The following is a 27,204-nucleotide window of genomic DNA, read 5'->3' on the forward strand; positions in this document are numbered from 1 at the left end:
GGTCCAGGAAAGGCTTTCTACTAGATTTTGCAGTATTTGTAGGAGCTGGGGTGCCATAAGGTGGGGTGGTGGAGGACGATTTAAAGGGCCTGTGACTGACAAGTCATTTGGCAGAATTGTTAGAGCTGTATGACCCAGTGTAATATCTTTTTATGGGGCCCAAAATCCATGGCAGTGCCCTCTGGCTGGGAGAATTTGATTGCATTCAGCTTTAGTGAGGTCAGGATGTTGGATGATCACCACCTCACCCTCATCCCAGAAGTATTGGATGGAGCACCATCATTCCAGAGAATACAGTACCAGTGCTGCTCCACAGCTCAATGCTGGAGGGCTTTAGGCATGGTGCCAATAGGTTCACGTTTATCTGCTCCAGAGGACCTTCTTCAAATGGCAATCCTTCTCTGCAAGGACTAGACAAGCTGTGTGTATATGTGCATTTGAACATCTGTAGAGTAGCTGTATGCATTTCTTAGAATTTATAAGTGTTTACAAACATTTGGACTTATAGTGTAGATACAATACATACCATGTAGGTACACACCTGACTGTACTTACAGTAAAGACCCTCATCCCCTCCTTTACTATGAAAATATGATTAATGCTCATGAAGACCCTTTACCATTTGAACTGCCATATGATTCGCAATAGCAGCCCCTTTCCAATTCACTTGTAATGCACGACCCCAGGACTCCCCTCCCCTAGACTTAATGCCTGACCTCAGAATGTTCTGTTCCTTCCCCGTGCTCGTGCGTTTACACCTAAATCTCGAGGACACCTCAGCAACTGAACGAACTCTCTCGCGCACAGCTTGAGGCTCCCGGTACACGAGGCATTGAAACCTGTCTCCATCTAGCGGCATCGCATCTGCGCGCGCATTAGCCGCGAGAAGCGCAGGAATCACCCTCCCCCAAGCCCCCCACGACCCCCCACCCCCGCCCCATCCTGCGCTCCTCAATAGCCTTTCAGCTTAGATCACGCATTACTACGACGCCTCCCTTACTTTTGAAGCGTGCATTTACCGCGCGAGCTTCGCTTCAGCGGACAGCGTGTAAGTCACTACTTTTGCGCGTGGTGCAGTGTGTGGGGGGGTTCTCGCGCTTTTTTTTGTCGCACCGTAGCGCACGTTCCCCGTAGCGTAAGAGACCACGACCACGCTGCCGGTTCCTGAGGGGGGCTTGGTTTCGTCGATTCCTTGAGCACGTGACACACCTCGGACAGGAGCTCTCTCTCTCTCTCTCGCTCTCTCTCTCTCTTCCCCGCACGGGCACATTTCTCCGCGTCTGGCTCGGAGAGAGGAGGCGGACGGAGCAACTTCGGCGGCGCGTGCGTTCGTTGGATAGCTGGTAACACAGCCAGGTCCGGTGCTGCTTTTCTGCCTTTTCCTCGCGCGCCAGCATTGTTGTGTGTTTCCTGACGGTTCGAACTGAGTAGAAGCGAGTGGTAACGGATACGGAGAAGCAGGCTGGATTTCTCTTTCCACGCTCTGACACACACACGCGCGCTGGTCAGAGGGGGCTTTCTCTTTCGCTGTCGTATGAATGGACCACTGTGAGGCTTTGCAGAAGAGTTTGACTATAAAACGCAGAGGCTGCTGCTGCGTCTTCTGAAGTGCCCTTGGCTGACTGCGACCGTGCGCTGCGCCCAAACCGCCTCCACAAACTACCTGAGTGCTGAACTTGTTGCTGCGTCCCTTCCGACGAGCGCGGGAGAACATTTGGGACACTTTTTTTTTTTTTTTTTTTTTTTTGCTTTCAACGCTTAGTCTGTTTAGTTTCAGGAGAAAGAGAGGACTGTGATTCATGACAACTGCTTTGGGCTTTTTTATTTCACAGCAAGAGTGGATTTATGTGGAGGTAAGTTGAACGTGCTGAACCCAGTCAGGAAACGTGCATGCGCGTATGATTTCTCCTGAGCCCTTTATTGCTGACTGGGAGAAACGTTCCTTTTACGCACGGAGGGGAATCCTCCTTTCCTTCCAGTCTGTGATAGTATCGCTTTTTTTTACTTTCTTCAGTTTCTAATTTCTGAGTCTGACTATGTTTTAGACTGCCGGTCGTTCCAGCACAGAGCATGCGTGTATCTTACACTGCTTGCAAAAGCAAAAGCAAAAGCCTACTCTGAGCCTGCAGTGGATCCTAGTGACTAGTCCTTAATCTGTTTGGTCTCCAGATGTGCCTTGCCTTCGTGGCGGACCTGTGAGTGCAGCAAGGAGTGAATCTCAAGTCTGTCTGAGCCGGACCAGCTTGCCCCCAGGAGCTCACCATGGCTGCCGGAGTTGCGGCATGGCTGCCCTTCGCGCGTGCTGCTGCCATAGGCTGGATGCCCGTGGCCAGCGCACCCATGCCCCCACCACCGCACGACAAGCGCCGCAGCCAGGACGGCCTCATCATTCTGAATGTGAGTGGCACCAGGTTCCAGACATGGCGGAACACCCTGGAGAGGTATCCCGACACCTTGCTGGGCAGCACGGAACGCGACTTCTTCTACCACGAGGAGACCAACGAGTACTTCTTTGACCGTGACCCGGACATCTTCCGCCACATCCTCAACTTCTACCGCACGGGCAAACTACACTATCCGCGCCACGAGTGCATCTCAGCCTATGACGAGGAGCTGGCGTTTTTTGGCATCATCCCTGAGATCATTGGCGACTGCTGCTACGAAGAGTACAAGGACCGGCGCCGGGAGAATGCAGAGCGCATCCAGGATGACGAGGACAACGAGAACGGCAATGACATGACCCTGCCGGACATGACCGTTCGTCAGTCCATGTGGCGTGCCTTCGAGAACCCGCACACCAGCACCATGGCCCTGGTCTTCTACTACGTCACGGGCTTCTTCATTGCTGTGTCCGTCATGGCCAACGTGGTGGAGACGGTGCCGTGTGGCACGTCGCTTAACCGGGTCAAGGAGATTTCATGTGGCGAGCGATATGCCCTGGCTTTCTTCTGCCTGGACACTGCATGTGTCATGATCTTTACCGTGGAGTACCTGCTGCGTCTTATTGCCGCGCCCAGTCGCTACAAGTTCGTGAAGAGTGTGATGAGTATCATCGACGTGGTGGCCATCATGCCCTACTACATTGGCCTGGTCATGACGGACAACGAGGATGTGAGCGGCGCCTTTGTCACACTGCGAGTCTTCCGGGTCTTCCGCATCTTCAAGTTCTCGCGCCACTCGGCGGGCCTGCGCATCCTGGGCTACACGCTGAAGAGCTGTGCATCCGAGCTGGGTTTCCTCCTCTTCTCCCTCACCATGGCCATCATCATCTTTGCTACCGTCATGTTCTATGCCGAGAAAGGCTCCAACTCGAGCAAGTTCACCAGCATCCCTGCTGCCTTCTGGTACACCATCGTCACCATGACTACGCTGGGGTAGGTGATGAGGGGGTTCTGGGGTGGGAAGCTTGCGAGAGTATGTGTGTATGTTGGTGTGTGTGAATGCAGATGAGCGGTGGTCTGTTTCTTAGTGTTTTTAAATCAAGGAAACACTCCACGCGACTGGCAGAGCAGCACAGCCTGAGGGGGATGAAATGGTCCACAGTTATTATGCGCTAGTTTCGAGTAATGTGTTAAGGGCAGGGGAAGCTCATTAAAAGAAACACTTTACACACACACACACATACACACACACACACGTTAATAGCTGCATAATGTTGTGTCTTGTACAAGTGAGCACCAGACAAATGTCCCCACACTGTATGCGTTTTATATGCATTCTATCATTCTGGAGACATCTGTTCCCCTCAAAGTTGGTCCCCACATTGCATCTGCCCTTCCATATCATTCACCAACAGATGCTCTTGTCTCCAGTAGTGGCTTTATCCTGTGGCAGTTGTAGCAGTTGTGCAATTGCAAGTCCCATATTGTCAGAGAGCCAAGAGGAAGACCGCCGGCGCAGCTATTACGAGACGGAGCATCCGAGGCGATTACAGTAATACATCCCCTATTGATGTGTTTTCCCATTCATTAATTGGCTTGCTCCCTGGCTCAGTGCGCTTCTCCGTGCCTCCCACCTGCGCGGCCGGGCACTCTCCGTGGTGCTGAAGCGGCTGCCCGCATGCTGCTCTGCCCCGCGGCTCCGGTCGGCTGTTCGGGAGATGGATGCTGCCAGGCCCACACATGGGGAGTGAGTCACACTCCAGGGCAATAACGGAGCCGTGCGCTCCAGCACACAACTGCCGCTTTGATCAGCCTGCTTTTGAAGTGCGGTGCAGTTTCTGTCATAACACGGAACTGTGAATGGCAGCACGCCCAGATTGAGCTGATAGACTACGCAGAATGGGTCAGTGGGCTGTAATTCTCATTTAAAGCCTTTGCCTTTTAAGTCCGCAGAGGGACGTTTGAGAAGATTTTACGGATTCAGCTATAGCGATACGCAGGCTGCGCTTGTCCTACCCCATGTCCACCTTTTATGGGTCTTGGTGCCATACTGATTGTCCCATTGTTCTGCCCTCTTGAAGTGATCCCATAGAAGAACCACATTTGGAGTCTTCAAATGGATGATTTTTTGAGAAACTACTTTTGAGAGATGTGAGTGTGAAGGTTTTTGCAGTTTAAAGAACCTCCACATACAAACTGAGAACTTTTATCTGGTTCCATGCATCCATGTCAAGAACCATTTAGAGACCAGTATACTTATAGTAATGGTAATTGTTTTTTTAGGAAGAAATTATGTTGGTTAAGCCTTGAGTGTCAGAAATGAAGGGGAAAAGAAACAGAAGCTGAGGCTGTGAGACTTCGAAAATGAGCGATGGAGTGCAAGAAAAAGATTGCTGCATCTCATTGTGTCCAGTTTGCATTAAGAACTTCTTGCTTGTCAAATTGAGTAACGTCAGTCAGGGTCCAACACTCAGAACTGAGCTAATGGTGGGAGCCTGCATGTGCTTCGGTCTTCACCCTGGGAAGAGGAGCTGACTCATAAGGGCTGGCTGGTAATGAACTGTGTCTTCTAAACAGTCCCACAGCTGCAAGGCCTCAGAGCTGCAACCCCTCCTTTCATCTCTCCTCCACTCCTCCTAAGCATTAAGTGCGATTCCCTCCTTTCAAACTTCCCCAGTGCTCACACTGGAGACAGAAGAAGCACTCTTAAAAATCAGTGTCCTTGACGTATGGTTTAAGGTTCTGTGGCCAATATGAAATCGTTACATTATAAGGAGGTTCTTTAAGCTCTAAATTGGTTTACAAACTGGTGCAACTTCTTTAGAAGAAGGGTTCTTTAAGGGGCCATCCACTGACAGGTTCCTTAGAGAGCCAAACATTGTTCTGTATGTCATTGCTGTAAAGAACATTGTATTTGTAAGAGTAAGACATATAGGCTGATGCTACAACACAAATCTGACCTGCTAAATCAGAGCGGCTCAGCTGAACAAGCACCTGGTTCAGAGACGAGTTCTTGAAGGGGAAAATTACCAGACTAGACGCCTGGAGGTGTTTTTTTTTATGTTTCACTGAATGCTTATTTTTAAGCTCACAGACGTTGCCTTCACTGTTTGAAAACAAGCAATGACATGACTTATTCTTCATGGCAGTGTACTCCCCCTCCTCATTTCTCATGCCTCGGCTCTGTTTACAGATTGACGCTCGTAGGCCGCTTAAAAGAGAATGTGATCTGAGCTGTTGAAAAGCGTAGCATCCTTAATGGTAATACAGCAGACCCTCAGTGTCCTCTTCTCAGTGGTAATCCATTATGCCACAGCGCAGCGTGCGGGCTTTCGGATCTAATCCTATCCCTCCTTACGATGACACACGGAACCTCAGCAAGTGGCCAGGGCTGCCATTACTAAGCGCCTTTGCCCTCCCCTGGTCCTGAGAGACCTCTCTAAATCTCCATTTCACTTTTTAATGTTGCGTTTAGCCAGCTGTGTGGGTAGGGTGACAGGGATGGATGGGTGGTTTGGGAGGGAGGGGCTTGTGTAGGCGGTTAGAGCAGATAAAACTATGACTCAGCCTTCTAGTCTGGATGATGTGCAATGGTACCCAGTGGTTTCATTAAGCGGAGTAGAGCAGAAGTGGAGAAACATGACATTTGGTTAGTAAATAGGCTGAGAGAGGATGGGATTACTTGATTATCACTGTGGTTGCAAACATAGTGCTTTTATGATTTCGGCCAATTTGGAATATATCAGTATGTACTGCAGTTGCTGCTTTTCACCAAAGCACTGGCTCAAAAATTAGCATTGACTCTGATGATTAGCAGAAAGGAAGAAGAACTGCTTTTGACACTTTTGATTCCCTGTAGACCTTTGCAAAGGATGGTTCATTTAAGCAGTGGTTCTCACAGTGGTCCTCTGGGCCCCCCAAGATGGTCCACATTTTTATTCCAATCTTTCTCGCAATACATGGGGATGGAGCAAAAATGTGAACTTTCTTGGTGGCCTTGGGGGCTACTTTCTTCTTTGAAAGAAGAGTGGCTTTAGATTTTCTAAAGATTCAGGGCTCCCCAAGGTGGTTCAAATTTTCGGTTTGAGACGACTGCTTTAAAGAACTTATTTCTTTCCCCTTGAATCATTTGTCAAACCAAAGACTATTTAGGAACTTATTTGTAACTTTATTTGTAATTGTATAGCTTATTATTGTGTGTTTAACCTGTAGCTTGAGGCTGGAGGTTTCTGAGATCTTGAGCTCTTGAGCGCTGTAAAAATGATCTGTTGATGAAACAGAGATACAGTGCAGTGTTCACTGTCCTGTGGGCCAGTTTAGTAAGGCACCCAAACCTTGTTCTCTCCAAGTGTTATGGATGTCCCCACCAGCTAGCTGCTGGTCCGCTTTGTCATCCACTATCTAGATAAAGTGAGGCCTTTATCTGAGCCTGTCCAAAAAAATGTATCCACAGCCATAGCTTGTACGAGATAGCTAACACACTGAATCTCACCAGAATGCTGTAGCTTGACCATCATGACCATTATTTTAAGCCAATTTTGAGGCTCCTCAATTCTAAAATCTCATTCCAGGCTGTTTCTGTTCGAATAGTTCATATGGGATGCATGACACTGTAGCGAAGTCAAACGCAGTGATATCTCCGTATTTAATTATTTTTACATATAATTATATATATTAATAGTTTTAGCTCTGCGATTTAAGCTGTACATGTATAACATGTTAATATCATATGAGTATACTATTGATTGAAGTGTGCGTGACTTTTGCACACCTCTGAATGCAGCCTAATTCTTTGATCACCATGTACCAACGGCAGGGAAATGACCTCTTCATCTCCACCATTAGTACCAGGTTTTTATTTCTCCTGCTCCAATGCGGACGCCGGGTGTGTTGAAGGAGGCCTCCAGCTGGCATCCAGCTCTGAATCTGTGCTTGTTTTGCAATGCCCACTTTTTACATTCCGATCAAATCCCGATGGATATATTGGATATGTCCCTCACATAAATAATTCCTACCTGAATATCCAAATATTAAGTTTCCCGTCATGTCAAGGACGAAAAATATGTTTTGACATCTGACTCACATTGACTCTAAAACGTGTTCAGGGCTGACCTTCCTGCTGTCTGGATTTAGAGCTCAGCCTGCTGAGTTGTTTCGTTACTCAAATGGAAATGCTTTAAGTTGGGGGTGGGTAACTTGGAACCATAGCCTGCGTGTCCCGCGCTGGGCCCAGTGCTTCCTAATGGACTCATTTCTGGACCCGGCCAACTCAGCCCAGCTCAATTAAATCAGCAGCATTTTAATTGGCTTATTCACTGTCAAACGGCATCTATTAAGCGAGCAGCTGTCAGAGTTAAAGACGTGCAGACGAGAGAGAGTGGAACAGCGAGAGAGAGAGAGAGAGGGAGCGATATGGAGAAAGAAAGGTTAAAGTGAACCGTGCGTTAAAGTGTAAGTGCATCGGGTGCAGTGAATATGTGTTTTAAATTAAATGCCATTTGATTTTGTCCTATACCTATCAACCGTTCCCTGAGAGGCATCACATTCTGTCTCTCTCTTTTCTCTCTCTCTCTCTCTCTCTCTCTCTTTCATTATCTGTCTCTCCTCATAGTCTTTTACTGCCCTTCTCCTGCAGGGTTCATAAAGCGACATAATGAAGGTAGACTATAGAAGGAGCTATAAAGGGCATAATGGACTAAAGTGAAGAGTTCATCCGACCCTTAATAACTACCTTTCACTGGGTCATCTTAGGTCAACCGGTTCTCAGGCCAGCTCTTCATCACAATCTGGCTTGAGGTAACAATCTGGGGATTTTGTAGATTATATGGTCGTGTCCCTGGCTGCAGTCAGCGATTAGGAATGAATGTAATACTCCTGATAGCAATACGTTTTGGCCCTCTGCTTGTCCCCGACAAGGGAGAGCAGAAGGTTTTGGCAGGACATGCTTGTCTGGTTCAAAGACAGGTGAGTGGTTCCCAAGAGGTACAGGGCAAGAAGTCAGGGGTTACTGTGTCAGAAAAGTTGTAAGGGTCTCGGAAATAGGCCGAGACGTGAAAAGGGTTCATTTGAGTGTCTGCCCGGCTGCTCTGGTGTGGGGTTACCCTCATTAGCACAGCTCTGATCAGAAGGCACGTGTGGCAACGGGTTGTTTTTAGAAACGCAATAATGCTAGCTGTATTATTGATGACCTCCTCTTCAATGCTCCATGCACACATGCTGAAACAAGCCGTGGCTGAATGCCTCTTTCTGCAGGAACTTGCACAATTAGGAATTTAAACAGACCTAATTAGCAGATCCTTAGTTCAAGCCCTGTACCTTCTTGCAGACTTTTGTTCAGACAATGTGGGCAGCGGGTAAAGCTGGCCGCACTGAACCATTTCACGCTTTCTAAATGGGAGATTAGACAAGCAGTTTGTGATCAATAACTACATTTACATGCACACAATAGCCCAACTAAGTTCTTAGGCTGTGTAAACCGGACCTGGCCAAGACATTTACAAGAGCTGCGTAAAACACTGGTCTGTTTATAGGTCTGTTTACTTGTATGCTAGCATGGTCTGGCTTTATGATGTGAAACACCCCCTGACATTTATTTAAGTGTGCAATATTATCTATTTCTGACAACATATTTAACATGAATGCGACCCTTTCATCTTTTGTGACTAATGTTGAGGCATGTTATGAGTGACAGACCCATTACCAGTTGTTCTCTCTTCTCCTGGCCTCTGAAAGTGGTTTCTCTGATGCGACACGCGTAGGAGTGCATGGAAACACGAAAACAAAAAAGCCACAAAATGTCGAGTTGTGGGCCGATGTAAGAGTTTACACCAGCCATTACATCAGCCGTAACATTAGAACCACTGACAGATGAAGTGAACAACATTGATTCTATCTCATTGCAATGGCAGCTGTCAAGGTGTGGGATGTACATATTAGGCAGCAAATTGTAATGGCTAGACGACTGGGTCAGAGCATCTCCAGGCGGGTCTTTTCTGGTATGCAGTGGTCAGTACCTACCAAAAATGGTCCAAGGAGGAACAACTTTGAACCGTTGAACCGACAACAGCGTCATAGCAACCTGAGTGTTACTGATGCGATCCATGGAAGCTCCACCTCACAACTACCAGGAATCTGCTGCTAACGTCTCTGTGCCAGATACCACAGGACACCTTCAGAGGCATGATGGAGTTGTGTGGATGCCTTTGATGAGTCAGAGCTGTTTGTGAGTCACAAGGGGGACCTACACAATATTAGGCAGGTGGTTTTGTAGCAGGTGTTATAGCTTGAATAGTCCAGCCAAAACATCAACCTGGGGCCACATGGTTTAGACCTTAGCCAGACTAAAACAACTGACCCATGCACATGCTGTACGCTCAAGACGTTCTCTAGGTCCGGCTTTACATGGAAACACATCATGCTCTGTACACATAACATAAGAAAACAGCAGAAACAGAAAGAGAAAAGTCATTTTGAGTCGAGTCACCCCTCTGGCACCATCTGTAACCTGCAAAAAGAGAAAAGCACAAATTACAATACCAAAGAGCAAAGTAGTGAACTAAAAAAAACACCATTCTATTAAAAGCAGATTTTATCATTAATACAAGTCTATGTGTGTGTCTTGTGAATTAATCATGGTCCTTGCTCCTAATGCTCTCATTTCTGCATTGCTCAGCTTTGATACAATGCTTTAAAGTGAGTTGGAAAGAGAGTGCTCGCGCTTCATGAATGCAATATATAGCCAACGTCTGTCATCTCTCGTGGGAGTAGATGAGTTCAGGGTTACATCTGAATGGTTGGTGCATTAGCTCAGCCGCGGTGACACAAAGGGCACATAATGAAGTAATTAAAGTCTCTTTGTCATGTGGAATAACCCCTGTGGCGCTCCTGTGTGACTGCAGGAGCCTTCATCCATCCGTATCACTCCCTCACCATCATCCCACACCGAGAGGCTAATTGGACTCCTTTCTCTCTGTCTCTCTCTCTCTCTCTCACTCTCTCTCCACATCTCTCTTTCTATCTCTCTTTCCCTTATCCTTTAAAATGACTTAAGCATGTGTAAAGTTAAAAAAGGCAGGCTCAAATGAGCCACACCGCTGCATGCTTTAGTCAAAGAAATGAAAAGTTCTCTTAGTCCTTCATCCTCATCGCATTGACCATTCCAGGTCAAATTAAGGGACAAATTAGTACATTTGTCTTGTATTTTACATTTTTCCATCTGAAATGCACATTTAAAAAATATTTTATGTACCAGAAATAGCCACATAAGCATATTCATCAATAATTCATTTTTGCATGGCCATTTTTTCCAACCTCTCTTTTTTTTCTCTGAGAAATAAACAGGCTGCTTTTGTTAGAGATGCGGCTGTCCTGTATTGAGCCTTGTTCAAAAATCACTCTGGGATGAAATGTACGGAACAAACTGTTAAGCTCAGACTGATATCCTCTGTGAGGTCAGGAAAAATAAACTTCTGTCGGGTGCGTGGATCCTTGGCAAGACTGTAATGGTACATTTGTTTCCAGAAAGTCAGAAACAGAACAACAGTAATCCGTTTTTTTTCCCACACTGTTCGCTTCTATAACCCTCTGCGACAGGCTGCACTAATAACACTCCGCATCAAGTCAAGTCAGGGGCATTGTCACAGATCAGCTTTACAGAGATCTGGGTCCAAGCCCACCCCCCAGTGAGCAAGCCAGATGCGGGTTATGTTGGTGAGTTTTTGTGGCTCAGCAGGAGGGTGAATGGCACAAGCAGTTGGCAGGAGGTCAGTCTATAGGGCAGGCAGCAGGGGCCCCCAACCAGCATCGATCTTACCTCAGCATCAAACCAGACAGGAGGGCAGGTCTGTCCGGCAAATTCCGTTTCAGGTGACGGGACACAATACATAAGAGTAAATAGAGTGCGAACAGTGACCCTTGCAGGCCTTGCTGTAACAGCCTAGCCTGAAAAAGAGAGCAAGAAGGAAGCACAGACATGAGGGATGATTGAGACACCAGACAACTTCTGGTCCACCATTGACAAAACTGAGCCAACCTATTCTGTATGACCAATTATTCCAAATGACCAGTTATCACTTTGATATAAATTTGGTTAAACGCTGTAAATCAATCAATCAAATCTGTATGTGTTTATATGTAGATATTTTCATGGTTGTCACAGTCACAGACAATCAAAATGAGCTGTTTTCCAACTTACATATACAAAAGTACTGTTAAACTACTTTCTCTATGTTGGTTTGTTGGTGCCCTGAGCTTAGTCCAAACCAGTGCAGTAATCCAGCTCTGAATTCAGTCCAAGAATAAGCTGAATCTGCTTCTTGGAAACAGGCCCCACAGGTCAGATTTTAAATCCTTACAATAGTTAATGCAATTTTGAAACAATGTGGGAAGTTTTAAACAAGGCGCAGAGGCAGCCAATTTTTAATGAAAGGAATTACATTAAACAGGATATAATTAGAGTAAAGTAATGAAAAGCTGCACTAAACAGATATGTTTATAGAAGCCCACGGTGTCTGTACATTAAACACTGTTTGGATGATCATTCTGCAGTTTATGGATTTTGCAGCCAAATGCCCTTCCACCTGCTGGAGATTTTCATCCACCTGCTGTAGATGAGAAAAAATACAACTGTAGCCGTCTAACACTGTTAATTTTTTTGAGCGACGTAGGATCAAAATCTACCAATAGTGCCAATCATTTCAGCACCATATAAGACATGGCTGCAGGCTACTGTGTTTATAATGCTAATGTATAAATATACTGGGTTAATACTGCATTTGTAATGTTAGTCAACGTAACTAGAGGTTCACAGAAATAAAAAAAAGGTGAAGTTAGGCAATCCAGAAAAGCCATGAACACACTTGCCCAGGTCAAAACTATGAATCGCAAAGGCATCGTCATGGGTGAAATGGGAGAGGTGTGTTTAAACAGCCGAGGGTCAAAACCAAAAGCAAAACTAACTGGTAGACAAAGCCAGTAGGGAAATCCAAAAACTGAGAAACGGTAAACAGGAAAGAAGGTCAGAAAGAGAAGAGAACCAACAGAATAGAATACTTGGTATTAGGGCTGTACAATATATGTGCAAATGCACAATAGTCACATCGCAGGATGTGCAATTTTAGATGCAACATCAAACATGTTATGCTACAATGTTTTTGCTGCTTGATACAAAAGCAAAAAAGCATCTGAATTCTTCTTTTTTCCATGACATATCTACCGAAGGCAGATTCTATCTGCCCAGTATCATTCATTTTACTCCAATCTTGGATACACTGGGTACATTATTAATATCATGTCATGTTGCATCATTGATTCTGGTGAAATCTGATGAAAATCCCTCTATTATTTAATATCACAATACATATAGCAGGACAAAAACTATTGCAATATGTACCCACCTACTCATATGCAGCTGGTGGGGTTGGCGATACTTTGCTACAAAGTACAAATGTGACAAAGGTAAGCCTTTATTCCAGTGGTGGGCAGCAGGGGCGAGCTCAGGTATGCTTGAGCCAAAAAAGCACTGAACTGTATCAGATAACAGGAATCCAGCCCCCTCCCAGACCCTGCAAACTATGACCACCCCATTTTATAAAGACCTAAAGAAACCCAACAGATGAGAGTACTCATGTGACCTAGAGCAACTGAACTGTCCATGATTGGTTGGTTGGGAACATGTGCCGATGACATAGAGAACAGAGTAGAGTGCTCTGGGATGGGACAGTAGCGAAAGAAGAGTGCTGAAGTGTGACCATATGTCACCATAACAAGAAGACAAGGCTCACAGATGGATCTACCTGGTCTGCAGAAACAGGTTCGAGTTTTGCTTTGGGTCACAGATGGGTTAAGGGTGGTCCAGCGTTGCCCTTGGTGGTGGAGACGGACTGGCCAGAGAGAAGTCGTTCTATTGATCGGAATTTAACCCACTGATATGCAAATCTGGACGCTCTCAGTGCTCTGCAGCCAAGAATGGTCTATGCAGACTTTGGGATAAAGCCACACGAGCCACACAATTTGAATTTCTTGAAACGTTCGCTGTCCTCTGACATGCATGTTCCTCGACAAAGAACTTGGCCTCCAAGAAATGTTTATTCACAGCTTCATATCAACCACAGCGTTCCTCGCCATCTCTTTCTTCTCATACTGATGCATCTGGCACGCTTTATCTGTAGAAGTCTTGAATCTATCTATACTTCTCTCTTTCTCTCTCTCCCTCTCTCTCTCTCTCTCTTTCTCTCACGCTTCCTCTGTCTGGTCATTAGTCAGGGAGAAAGTCCATCTCCTGCAGGTCATGACTGATTTGATTTCCACGTAATTAGCACTGTGGGCTCTTTATATTAGCCATCTCCATTGGCTTTTCTCTTTGTGTGTGTGCACATGTGTCTCTGTGTGTGTGTATGTGTGTGTTCAATCTCTTCTTGCGTGGGCATTCTGGACTTTGGGCCTAACTGAATTAATGCATTTGACTGCATACGGCACACATATACACACACACATACACATACACACACACACTCTGTCTCGCCCTCCCCCTCTTTCACCACCCAGTTAAGAAATTATTTTAAACAGAATGTCTAATGATGGCACCTAGAGAAGCAAGGAGGATATAAGTAATGAGCGAGAGAGAGAGAAAGAGGAGAGAGAGAGAGCATGACAAAAAAACATGAAAAAGTAAAAAAAAAAAAAAACATTAAAGTGAGAGAGAGAGAGAGAGAGGGAGAAAAGATGATGGAAGGAGGTTAAAAAGCAGGAAATTTAAGCTGTCTGTCTTGAAGAGGGTTTAATAATTTGCTGAGTTTAATTCAAAGGGGGAAGGAGTGCATTTACAAAAGCTGGACTAATACACATGGAGAGGAAGGAGGAGGTGATTATGCATTTTGGCTTTTGTGTGTATGGTTTTCATTAGGCAGCGAGAGAGCAAGAGAAAGGGAGAGAGCGGTAGAGTTGGGCGCTATCCACTTTTTTATATATTCATACCATCTCAAAGTATTAATAAGGAATACAGTATTTTCCTCTGTGTGTAGGGGGATCATAGCGAAGATGGTTCCACATTAAACTACATTTAACTGAAAATGCAAGGTTCAGAATTGCTTACAGGTTGACAAACTATGTGCACAATTTTAAAATTCCCCACAGTTTTGCATCTGAAGCCCACTCGCTAAGCTAACCTTTGCTTAGCTAGCTTGGCCTATTAATATACAGAGTATATAAGCAGCTGCTCTGTTGACTAACTGCTTAGCTACTGACACAATTGTTGATGCTAAAAACTCGTTTCTGCAGAGCGACTGGTGTTGGGAGTAACAGAATGGCGAAATGAGAGACCGGCACAGACTATGTATTTCAGCTCACTGAGGCTCAAATGAGGACATTTAGAGAACAAAGTAGAGGTCTTAGGTTGTTTTCTACTAATTTCAGGCACAATAAGTACACTGGATAATCTAGATTTGTGTTTTGTCCCCTAATATTGAACTAGGCACATCGCTAAACATGCAGCTAAGATGGCCTTTTTTTCCCCCATCTGTTTTCAGAGCGTGACATCACCAATCAGTAAGTTCACACAGCACCGACACCCTGTGGCTCTCTTTTAAAATTCAGGGTGGGGTGAGCTTATTTGGCCATGGTCTAGATAGGCACACAACAGAAATTTGACATATCAGACATGTTTATTAGAATGTGATAATTCTCAGAATCCTTCTTAGACCTAATTAGCACCCCTGAGCCTACCTGCATTCAATTGTGTACTACATAATAATTCTATAAGGCATATAATATATACTAATCTTAATACTCTGGGTTTGTAGGTTTGCAGGTTAGTGCACAAGATATTAACATACTAACCCATTTTGTACTAGCATGAAGTGATGAAGCTTTACTATTCCAACTTACCTCCAGCCGCCTTTACGCAGCACTTCGTCATCCAACCTTTTTTCGAATAATTGTCCCAGACATGGCCATTCGAGTCCAGCTCTTCCTTGTGGAGACTTCTCTACATGCTAAATCTGAGCAAGTAAGTGAACATAATTAGACAATGAACATATTTAGAACTTTATTAGACAGAAGTATACTGTCTTCTTTGTCAGTGCACTCTGTGTCTGGTTGTTTAGAAAACTATACTAGACTAATACACATGGAAGAGGAGCTTTTATTTGGCAGGAAAGAGAGTGAGTAAGAAAGGGAGATAGAGGAAGAGAGAGAGACTCACTATTAATCAGGATAAAGAGTATTTAACGTAAGTTGGAATGAGTGTGGTCAGTCTTGCATTGGCTTTTGGTCGGCATGTATTGATTAAGCCTCAATATGAGGCAGTGAAACGGGCTTGAAACAGAGACCCCAGGTCACTAACTGACAGATCACACAGCTCTGCTTCCACAGCAGGAGAACAGAAAGAGGAAGACAAGCTGAAAATCAGGCTGCCTGTTCTACCACACACCCCCAGTGTGAACACTGAGCTCCAGTTTATAAGATATACCTGCCTTGTAGCAACACTCATTGGCCAGTCTATCAGTATCACCTACCACATGGGAAGGAGCACTTTGTAGCTTTACAACTACAAACTGTAGACCATCTGTTGCTGCAGTTTACCAGCCATGTTCTATGTTCTATAGGACCCCCATAAGACCTCTGTTGGTCAGATTTTCATTACACCAATGAAATGACCATTGGAGTGGCATAGTGGAACGTTCTTCCTTGTTGGTCCACCTTGTGCACTGAAGGTAATACCAAAATTACCACTTCTGGTTATTATATTTAAAAAACTGTGTTGGAAGGAATCTGTCAGGGATTTTGGTGGTTTGGAGAACCTTAATTTAAAAATCTTTACATTATGTGGAGGATCTTTAATCCTTTAGATTTTGTATATAAGTCCATACTTCTTTACTTTCATGACTACATTACTGTTATAATTAACATCATAGACCTAAAATAGAACCCTGTGGGACTAAACCAAACAGTTACCAGATAATTTACAAGTTTCTGCATTAGGCCTTATAACATCATATTATCATCAATATATTGCAATGTTTATTTTTTTGACAAAAAAAAGAACCAGTGGTGGGACTATGATTACAAAGAACACTCTGAGCTATACATAAGTATACATGAAAGAACTATACATTAGAGGGTTCTTAAGGAATCCAAAAGTGGTTCTTCTGTAGCGTAATACGAGAAACCCCTTTTAGCACTTCTATTTTAGTCTATAATTAGAGACTGTGGCTCATCTTTTTCCTCATAATAACCCCATAACCCTTCATCAGTGGATGTTTTCTGACCACAGGACCACTGTTAGCTAGATATATATGATTGGCAGACTGTTCTCAACCCATCAGACTTCTGGTAATATGGCCACCTTTGAGTAGGTATATGTCATGAACTGGCAAGTGGTGTATGAATATGTGTGTATGAGAAAGAGTGTGTTCCTGCACTCTATTTAGTACACTAATCTTGTCCTAGGTGTTCTCAGACAAGAATGTGGACATAAAAAAAACCCAATTCTGTCCACACGCTTGATGTCTTGACCCAAAGCTGAAGTGGCACAAACTCTTTGTATTATTTGTAATGGTGTTTGTGTTTTGTGGGAGTTATATGGCAGTTCTCTTCTGTGTTTCTTTTGCGCAGTTGTGTGGATGCAGGTTGAACAGATCCTCCATTTATTTTTACTGTCAAGGTGAATCTGCTCGGCTGCCTGTTTGTTGGGCTTTGTGATTTGAGCTCAAATGGAGTGAATCGGTGGAAAGGCCTTCTGTAACCACAGCAAGTCAGGCAGAACACCAAGACACACAAACACACAAACACACACACACACCCACACACACACACCACAGCACCATTACTAGATCTGAAGAGTTGCTCTGAAAGGAAACGCAGAGAGAAGGTTCTATTCCACCTTAAAAGTATAAGGCCTAGCACACTACACGTTTCCCTTCGCAGTGGTCGGCACACACAGTCACAAAAACACTGCAGAGGATTATGTGTTGGACTGCCTTGTGATTTGATCCAGGACTTTAAGCTATATGTCAAGTTCTCTATTTTGCTATATTTATTATACCTTTTCTTATTGATAGACCTGGTTGATTTCTCTCATTTTCCTCTGTTTCCCCTCTTTTTCTAATTCTTTTTGCTTTATTTTTTTTATAGAAACTTAGTAAGGTGTATGAATCAAACATGTCATTCTGTACCCAATATAATTCGTATTCAGGGCCTACTACTGTTTTTCTCACTCTATTGACCACATCATTATGAAACAGATGCTACTTGTCATGCATATGCAAACACAGCGGCTTCCAGACTGAAATGAAGTGACCTAGACAAACTCTTAACACCCCAGTGACATGCTAGTCCAGCGATTCTAGCTGTTGTCGGTTAGCAATTAGCTTAGTATGCTTAGCAACAAGCAATCTGACAATGAATGCCATGTGGTAGAGTCAATTTATTTGATAAACTGGCTTTTTTAAATTCAATTCAAGGACAGTTGCCAGAAGCTTGCATCAGAAGAAAGCTTTTGTGAAGGTTTAAAGCCCAGCTGTTTGGCAAAGTACCAGAAAGAACAGCAGCAAGTGTTTATGCCCTTGTGTGGGTGGCAAGTGGAACCTTTACCTTTACTAGCGTACATTTATCACACGTTCATTTACATGAATGAGGATTTCTTTTTCCTCAGACGTTTTTTTACTGATTGCTCTTTCATCTGCATGCATGAAATGAATGTTAAATGGCCAGTGGCCAGTTGTCCGGACATGCATTTACATTCCTAGCAGATAATGACCATATGACCAATAATTTCCCATATACCTACAAGATATGTCCTGTAAAGGCTGATTATATGTTGCTTAGACTTACAGGACATTTCCTACAAAAGCTGTCTATATATGTTGTAGACGTACAGGACATTTTCTGTAAATGGCTATGTATATTTTTCCTAGACTTACAGGACATTTCTGGTGAAGTCTATCTATAGTTCCTATAGACCTAGAGGGCATTTTCTGTTAAGTTTATATAAATTTGCTGTAGACTTACATGACTTTTCCTGTGAAGATTATTTATATTTACTATAGACTTACAGGACATTTTTCTGCAAAGTTTATCTATATTTGCTGTAGACTTACAGTACATTTCCTGTAAAGTATATCTATATTTAATGTAGACCTACAGGGCGTTTCCTGCAAAGTTTATCTATATTTGCTGTAGACTTATAGGACATTTCCTGTGAAGTTTATATATATTAGCTGTAGACTTACAAGACATTTCCTGCAAAGTTTATCTATATTTGCTGTAGACTTACAGGACATTTCCTGTGAAGTATATCTATATTTAATGTAGACTCACAGGGCGTTTCCTGCGAAGTTTATCTATTTTAGCTGTAGACTTACAGGACATTTTCTGTGAAGTTTATCTATATTTGCTGTAGACTTACAAGACATTTCCTGCAAAGTTTATCTATATTTGCTGTAGACTTACAGGACATTTCCTGTGAAGTATATCTATATTTAATGTAGACTCACAGGGCGTTTCCTGTGAAGGCTGTCTTTGTGTTACATAGACTTACTGGACGTTTTCTGTATTTTCTGTGAACTTACATGGTATTTCCTGTGAAGGCTGTGTGTATGTTCCATAGACTTACAGGACAGTTTTGGTAAAGTCTATCTATATTTTCTATAGACCTAAAGGACATTTTCTGTTAAGTTTATATAAATTTGCTGTAGACTTACATGACTTTTCCTGTGAAGTTTATTTATATTTGCTGTAGACTTACAGGACATTTCCTGTGAAGGCTGTCTGTGTGTTCCATAGACTAACAGGACTTTCTTGTGAAGTCTGTGTATATTTTTCATAGCTGTACAGGACATTATTTGTAAAGTCCTTCTATACTCACCACTACATGTCCTGTGAAGTGTTTCTATATTGTCCTAAGACTCACAGGACATTTGCGGTTCACCATGTCTTCTGCAATAGATATTTTGTTATGACTTCAGTGGAGGTTAGCTGTGGGAGGAAGACAGCAGAGGTCAGTGCAGAGAGAGGGAAGGTAATAGGAGAGTGATTGAAATGGAGAGAGAGAGAGAGAGACAGAGAGAAGGACGACATTTAGAGTGTTATATGTCACTGGAACATGTTCCTCTGAAGACATGGAATCCACTTACCATCGACTGTCCTCTCTCGGGCCCTCTCTCACTCTGTTAGGCAGCCTGTAATCACGCACACACACACACACGCACACCTGAAAGTCATAGCACCCTGTGTGGATGCGCTAAATGAACTGCCAGTCATCGCAAACAGACTCAGGAGCAGTCCGCACACAGACACACGTGGGAAATGGGATTGGTTGAGTCATCCCATCACACACACACACACACACACACACATACCTAAGCAAACACGTACACACTCAGAGTTACATCTCTGGGTGCCCTTGGCGCCTCGAGGATGTGGTGTCTTTCAAAGACGAGAGGAAAGGCTGGTTTAGGTTGTGCTCCTCAATCTCTGATAAGTTCAATTGAAGATGGCAGAAAGAAGCCAGGTCCATGGCTGGTGGGGCTGACGGAGGGGCTGGGGAGGGCAGCTAGCACCTCGGCCTCATGTTTAAAACATCGGGCCCCATTCTTTTCCGCGTCTGACATTCAACAAACTCTCACCGTCTGTCCGGCCTTGATAGCGTCTGCCGCCTGGAAGATCGCTCCCGTAGTCTAATTACCATATACACATACACAATGTACGCAAGGTGGCAAATCACCTTCAGAGGATTTTCACAAACGTGCAGGCAGGCACTGTTCCATTGGCTTCAGCCTTGCAGGCAGGTTGGCGAGATTACGGATTACGTGGGGAGAAAAATAAGATTTTAGCTTTTTTTTTCCTCTCTCCAGAATTAGGAAAAAGAGCTGCAAATCGATTTACCTCTTACCAGGTGTGGGGAAACTATTTTCAGTCATGCACTTGTTGGGACTGGAAGTGCATTATTGAGAATACAGGTTTATGTATGTATGTGTGTGTGAGGGAGAGAGAAACAGACAAAGACAGGAAAACACTTTTCTGCCGCAGAATTGCTTTTCATTTATTTTTGTGTATATATTTACATTTATAAAGCATCACTGTCACACAGGAACCATGTTTTGTCACATGCCATATTTGAATGTTGAATGGACCAATAGAAATGCTCCAGAAAGGCTTAGTCCAACTAGTGTCAGTTGTTGTAACCCTCTTAGGGATGAAATGGCTTCGAAATGGACAAAAGCAGCCTTTTGTACCATGGGCACTTGTTGGAAATAGCCTTAATAAATGTAATAAACTTGTAACTTTATATATGGTGCCATACAAAGGTGCTACCAATGTACCAATGAAAGGCAATGGAAGCTTAAAACCACCTGCTGGCAATGTGCAAACTGCCAACTGCTGATATTTACATCATCACACATGTCTCAAACAAAGTAAAGCTGGTCAGTAATGTCATGTAGAGCCTGTTTATCGCTACCATTATTTACTTAAATGGCCAGTGGCCTGCCGGTGGGCGAAAAGTTTTATTACACACTTCTGTTACCAGATACTAACCCCACCTGACTGCACAGACGTCCCTGTAATTACTGAATAATATGCTTTAGTGTGTAATATGTCTTGGAGTGTTATGGGGTTCATATACATTTGGTATTTAAATAGTATCCGGATATACTTTGACCAGATTCTTTTTAGACTTGTTATTAAGATGCGTTTCACATCCAATCCAAAAGCCGATTTTACTTTACATGCATAAAAAAAATTATTGACACATGCTTACTTTCCGTTTTACTTCCTGTAAATGATAGTTTCTCATCAAAATTGTTCAAGAGAGTGAACAGTTTAGAGGAACGGTGGGGAATCAATAGATGGTTTTTACGTGAGCTCTCGCAGGACAATTTAAACTGCAAGGGAAGTAATACACTGTAATGCTGTCTAATAATAACTAAAAAACTAATAATCATCTACCATCTACAATGTAAAAATACTATGTGCAATACCCCCCTCCCACATGTACAAGTAAGAGTCATTTGCAATAATCTGTAAATAATATTGTTATTACTTTTTTACTTCTTATTTATATTGTGTATATAGTGTAAATTATTTATCTACATTATTTGTAACTGAGTGTCTTGCTATTCCTTTCTGCTGTGACACTGAGAATTTCCCCACTGTGGGACTAATAAAGGATTATCTTATCTTATCTTATCTTATCTTATCTTAAAGTTAAAAAAAGCATGAGCGTGAGGGCACAAATACATGCACATACTGAAGGCCTCTGATCACATGTTAAATATAGGCGAGGTTTATCTCGAATGTGACCTCCGAATGTGGTTTGAGTGAGCCACTCGTAATCTGATCACATCTGAACGTTATCCGATGCCAAGAACACATGATAATGTGTAAACAGACTTATGTAGGTGGTTGGTTCTGACTATGTATGAAAATACTGTGATGTATTCATGAGTCAGTCAATAGGTCAGTGAGTAGGTCTAAAGTGCAGCTTCAGTCAGTCACATTGATGTTGAGCAAGCTAGAGGAGAAACTAGGCACCGCTGTCAGATCACATACAGAGCTGTGCAATCCAACTCTGAACATCTACAAGACAAGCTTGTTTCTGTGAAGAACAGCAACCAGTTTTTCCTCACTAGAGTTCATGTTTGAATGAGTTTCCTGCTCCCTAGGGATCCCCATCCTTAAACATGACTACAACAAACCAGCAGCGCATATCAGAGTGTGTTTTTGACACAAGTGCTTGTGAAAATGGTCTGTAACATACATTGTTAGATACTACTTAAGCAATTCTAGCACGGGTGAAACTAAAGAACCAAACTCCAGACTGCAAAAACTTGTCTGGGCTAATTAAAGGACCTAAATCCAACACTTTTCTTCATTTTTCCTGCTGTGGTGTACTTATAAGATTCTGCACCACAAACAGTTAAAATTATTATTTTGCATAATTTTTTAACCTTTATTACCCCTAGAATGAAAAGGCTGTATTTGTTACTGTGATTTTATGACTGATATATGTAAATGACCTAAATGAAAGGGGTTTCGAGGGGTCCCACAGGATAGGTGCCTAGGCTCGGACTTCAAACTCCTGAGATAGAGAGACGGAAAAAAGGGGAGAGAATGAAATAGCGCTGACCCGTCAGCAGTGTGGCATAAAATCACTCACCCAACTGCCCCCCATCTGAGCAGCGAGTGAGTGAAGTCAGGTGTCCATCCGCAGTCCCCGGCCATGTGTGCTCTATTTGTTTCACTCCTTGGCCATGCAGTGTAGAGTGCTGTCCAAAAAAGTGGTGCTGAATGGTTGGGCGGTATGTTCAGCACCCTGGACAGCGATACAACTCTAGGAAGGGACACTGAGCATACAAGATGGATGGCGGGCCCTCGCACCACACATTATTTATAACTTAATTGTGAAATTTACTGTAGGCTGCATAGGTGGATATATGTAAATGTGTGCATTTGTGTGGCACCACATCATTTAAAATTACCTGCTGTTTGAGCTGCATGCTGCATGGCATCAAACTTCTTTGGTAAAGTGCATCCTGGCCCTTTAACTACACTTAAGAAATAATTGTACTATAATGAGTAATAATTTTATTTTAGAATTGTATGTTATTTAACTTCAAGGTAACCGTGTTTCTAAGTGCACAAACTCCAGTTGTGTCCTCTGCTTGTAGTTTTTCAGGCCCTGTCTGGTTAAGTGTCATGCAAATGGCTTCACACCAACGGTGCTGACACAGTTTTTAGTGAAGTAGGGCGTGAGGGTGCTACGGCAGAGTGGAGGTGGCAGGCTGTACACTGGTGGTGCATTACACTTAGTGACTGCTTTTAGTCGTCACACTGAGGCGAACCAAACATGGCATGTTCAGTCATTTACTGCAGCTCAAGATGTTCATCAGGGAGCAGGAGAAAAGAATCTCTTGAGGTCATCCTGAGGAGGAATGTAGGTTTTTGTGTATGTACAGGGTAAAGGAGCTCTCTTCACAACAAAGCGTGTGGATCTGGGTGCCATGTGAATGTAGGAAGAAAAGGAAATGTTGAAAAAAAGAGCTGTTGAAGTTCACAGATGGGCTGATAGTTGGAGATTGTCTCTGTTAATCCTACTGCAAAATGTGTGATCACTGCGGTCTTATCATAAGTGTATGTCTCACTGTATGAGATGATGCCAATAAAATCTCAGCCAAATTCTGTGACTGTGATAGAAGAATGACATTGGGTCATCTATCAGCACCAGTTGCATGTCTTCCTATACCTAATCCTCTTTTGGCTTTTTGGTAAGTTTTCTGGGTAAGTCTTTTGGTAAGTCTTCAGACAATGGTCTTTTTCTTTTTCTAGTTTTGCATGGCATGCAAATTAGCCACCAACATATGATTTGCTACAGTGATTTTGTCCAAGATCACCTTGATCATGGTGATACTCATACATGCTTTTAGTTGGATATTGTGGGCCAGTTTCAGAAAATCTACCTTCAGTGCATTTCCTCATTCATAAACCTGGACTACTGGCATGTTTCACAATTTGCACAATATGTGGCACTACCACCTTATTTGCATGAGCTGTTAGCATTTCATAACAGATTAAAAATAACATCTGAAGCAGAGCTTTTCTATAATGTTTTTAGACATGTTTAGTCCCTCGTACAAATCAGGACCAAATTATGTGCATACACCCACTCAGCTGATTAACGGGTGTATTAATCAGCACATCAGTTTTGATGTGGTTGGATTGAGCACTACAGCAAACATTACAGCTGATAGTGAGACCAATTTGACTTGCTTGATAAATATTTTAGAGTTCAGTATGGCAGATATTTTACAAAGGCTTCAAATGAGGCTCAGCCAATCAAATACATACATTTTGTATAGTTGCGCTTTGCAAAGTACTATAGTAACTATTAATAATAACAATATTTGAATCCAGTTTATATTCTTCTTCTTTCATTATTTTTTTGTAGTTTTTCTCTACAATTGCAGATGTTTTTTTTTTTCCTTAGGAATGAATAAAGTGCCAAAGTTTTGACACAAATACACTTGTAACACCCAATCATCAACATCCACTACCACATCAACCACTTGCCATCACCTGAGCAACCACCTAAACCTAGCAACCACTAAGCAACATCATGGCAGCTGCACAAAATACCATAGCAATCACCTTGCCACACTATAGTGTCTATCTTGCATCCACCTAGCAAGATCATAGCAACCACTTAGCAACATATTCAATCAATAGCTCTGATTCTGAGCTTTTTGGTTTTCTTTGACATATGTATGGTGCCCTATGCATTGCTTATATGCATAAGCTCTTTAACATGTGGATTTTGATTGGTTTTAACCGAGGACATATGTGAAAATACCACAGTGATAAAAAGAAAATGGTCAGGAGAGTGAAAGGGATTTCAGTATAAGGTGCTGCACATTTTGCTTGATGCCGTGACTTTTAAACCTGGCCCTTATATGTTCCTAGTTGAAGATTTTATCCCAGGTTATTTTGAATCATTTCTTTTGGTTTATGCATAATTAAATTTTGTCACTATGTACAGAACAACAGCACGATTTAAATCATGTCAAGAATTTGAAAAATAGAAATACAAGGTTTTTCCAGTGAAATATTAAACATGGATGTTTTTTTTTTTATGGACATACCAGTACACAGACATAAAGTGCCCAAATACACTCAATCATATGTGGCATATTAGCCTTAGTGTATTACTATGCCTTACTTAACTTATTCTGCCCAATTTATAACCTCTGAGACATGATTTAATCTTCCATCATTTTATTTATTGCCAGATCCTGTAATGCTGAGTAGAACCTGAGTGAGAACCTTGACTGGCAGAAAAATGCTTTAGGTTGGCCTTGGTTGGCCAGTATACTGCGTGTGCAGATCTGGATTAGTCTGTAGCTGTGGATTGTACATTGCTATTGGCTGGTTTTATTGAAGGTTCTGAGGGAATGCTGAATTTTGGGTATGTGTGTGTGAGTGTGTGTATCTTTGCTGAAAGCTCTCTCTCTATACGCTTCAACCCCCACAGTGCCTTTGTGACGACTCAGCCAAAACCGGCTCAAAACAATTTAGCTGAATCCTCGATACGCCTTTTAGATACAAGAAATGAAATAATAGCAAGGCTGCCAAGGATCATTGATCCACAGCTGCCTCTGAATACCAATGAAGTGCCATTACACCAGGATAAATACATTGCTCGACTGCTGTGGACTCCCCGCTGTGCGCACACACATGCTCACACACACATTCCCAAATCTAGATTGAACCTCACCAGGGTGAGACACTGGTTGACAGAAAAGCCATCAGATGCACTCAGTAAAGCATCTGAAGGAAATCTACAACCAACACATCCTAGCATGTGCTATTAAGGCATCTGTGCTTTTCTACATGTAGAAGATCAGACTTTGCAGTGTTGAGTGTTGTGTTGAGAGGCTGCTTCGAGTTACATGTTACATTAAAAGCCCAGAGCAGACCCATCTTGGGATTCTTCAGCTTGTTCCTGTAGATAATCCATGTTTGGTGTTTTGTGGTTCTATACTCAGCCATGATGGGATGTTCTTGCTAAAACCAGGGGGCTCCCTTAAATGGGGTCTTTCCTGTCAGATCAGCTTTTGATCGCAGCTTGAAAATATGGCTTATTCAACAACACAATATTCAATAAGTCATGTGGAATGACAGTGTTTTTATCTTTTCTGTGTGTGTGTGTCACAGCAGGTTTTGAACCTGCAGTCTTGGATGTGAGGAATGTCAGAAGTGTGCCACACTTCATACACTGTAACGCTCTGCCCGGAGGGAGTTCTTCTGCAGCAGCGCAGCTTGCAGTTCTAGAATTTGGCCTGTGTGACCGGCAAACCTACGTTAATTAACACAGGTGTTGCTGTGTTTTGGGGAAGTGCAGTGTGCTGGGGGAAGCAGAACGTTTAGAAAAACTAGTGGAATTAAAGCATTCTCTTCATCGAGGTAGGGGACGGGAGGTAAGGAAGGGTCATCCTAAACACCCAGAGAGAGTGAGGCCAATTATGCAGCTTGGGAATCCTGGCCATGGCTGGCTGGGGCAAGTCTGTGATCTGATTATAGGTACAGAAAATTCCAGATTTAAGAAATACAGATTAATATAAGGCAGATGTTCAGGCTTGAGGGTATGTAATCGACATGGGACCTGCAAGCACAGTTAACAAGCTCATCTGCCGAGAATAACTGCCATTACGCCAGTGTTTTGGTGATGTGAAGGCTCCAATGATAAAGGCTGCCCATTCCATCAGTGTTACAGGGTGTGAGAAATGTACCTTGCTTTTCTGTTAACTGTTGCAGCTGGGTGGGCAGCTAACATCATAAACTGAAGGTTTTCCTCATTATTTAGGTACATAATCATCTGTATTATGTGCACTGGATATTAGCAACAGCTTGTATTAAACGGATCAGTAATTTGTTTAATCCTTAAATTCAAGAGCTACTAGACGTTAGAATAAATTCTACCTGAGTAGAATTCTGCACCCAGAAAACGCACATGCTGCACATATTGCTCTACAGGAGTAATACTACATGTCCAAATGTTTATGGACACCCTTTCTAATGAATGCATTCAGCTACTTTAAGTTGCACACACTGCTGACTGTAGAGAAGTATTTACTAATTGAGTAAGATCCTTTGGGGCAGATAAGCATGGACCTGTTGGTGAGATAAACATGCCTAACCAATGCCAGGCTGGAGTAGAGGGGTATAAAGCCCCCCCAGCCATGAGCTGGGGAGCAGTGGAACTCTGTCAGAAGAAATGGTGAATGAGCAGGTGTTCTAATTCTTTTGTATGTCTAAGGCAGTAGCCATGATGTTA

General features: G+C 43.1%; 1 protein-coding gene across 2 annotated transcripts in view; it reads left to right on the forward strand.

The window, feature by feature from the left end:
* Positions 1 to 1,086: 1,086 nt before the first annotated feature.
* kcnd2 (potassium voltage-gated channel, Shal-related subfamily, member 2) overlaps positions 1,087 to 27,204 on the forward strand; it is a 169,951-nt gene continuing 143,833 nt past the window's right edge. The window contains exons 1-2 of one of the 2 annotated variants that reach the window (XM_072673026.1): positions 1,087 to 1,853; positions 2,170 to 3,374. In XM_072673026.1, coding sequence (XP_072529127.1) covers positions 2,263 to 3,374 — 1,112 coding nt within the window. In that variant the 5' untranslated portion in view covers positions 1,087 to 1,853; positions 2,170 to 2,262. Of the gene's footprint in view, positions 3,375 to 27,204 lie in introns of both variants that reach the window. The other variant, XM_072673027.1, reaches the window with a different exon arrangement.

The sequence above is a fragment of the Salminus brasiliensis genome, chromosome 2, assembly GCF_030463535.1.
Source record: "Salminus brasiliensis chromosome 2, fSalBra1.hap2, whole genome shotgun sequence".
NCBI lineage: Eukaryota > Metazoa > Chordata > Actinopteri > Characiformes > Bryconidae > Salminus > Salminus brasiliensis.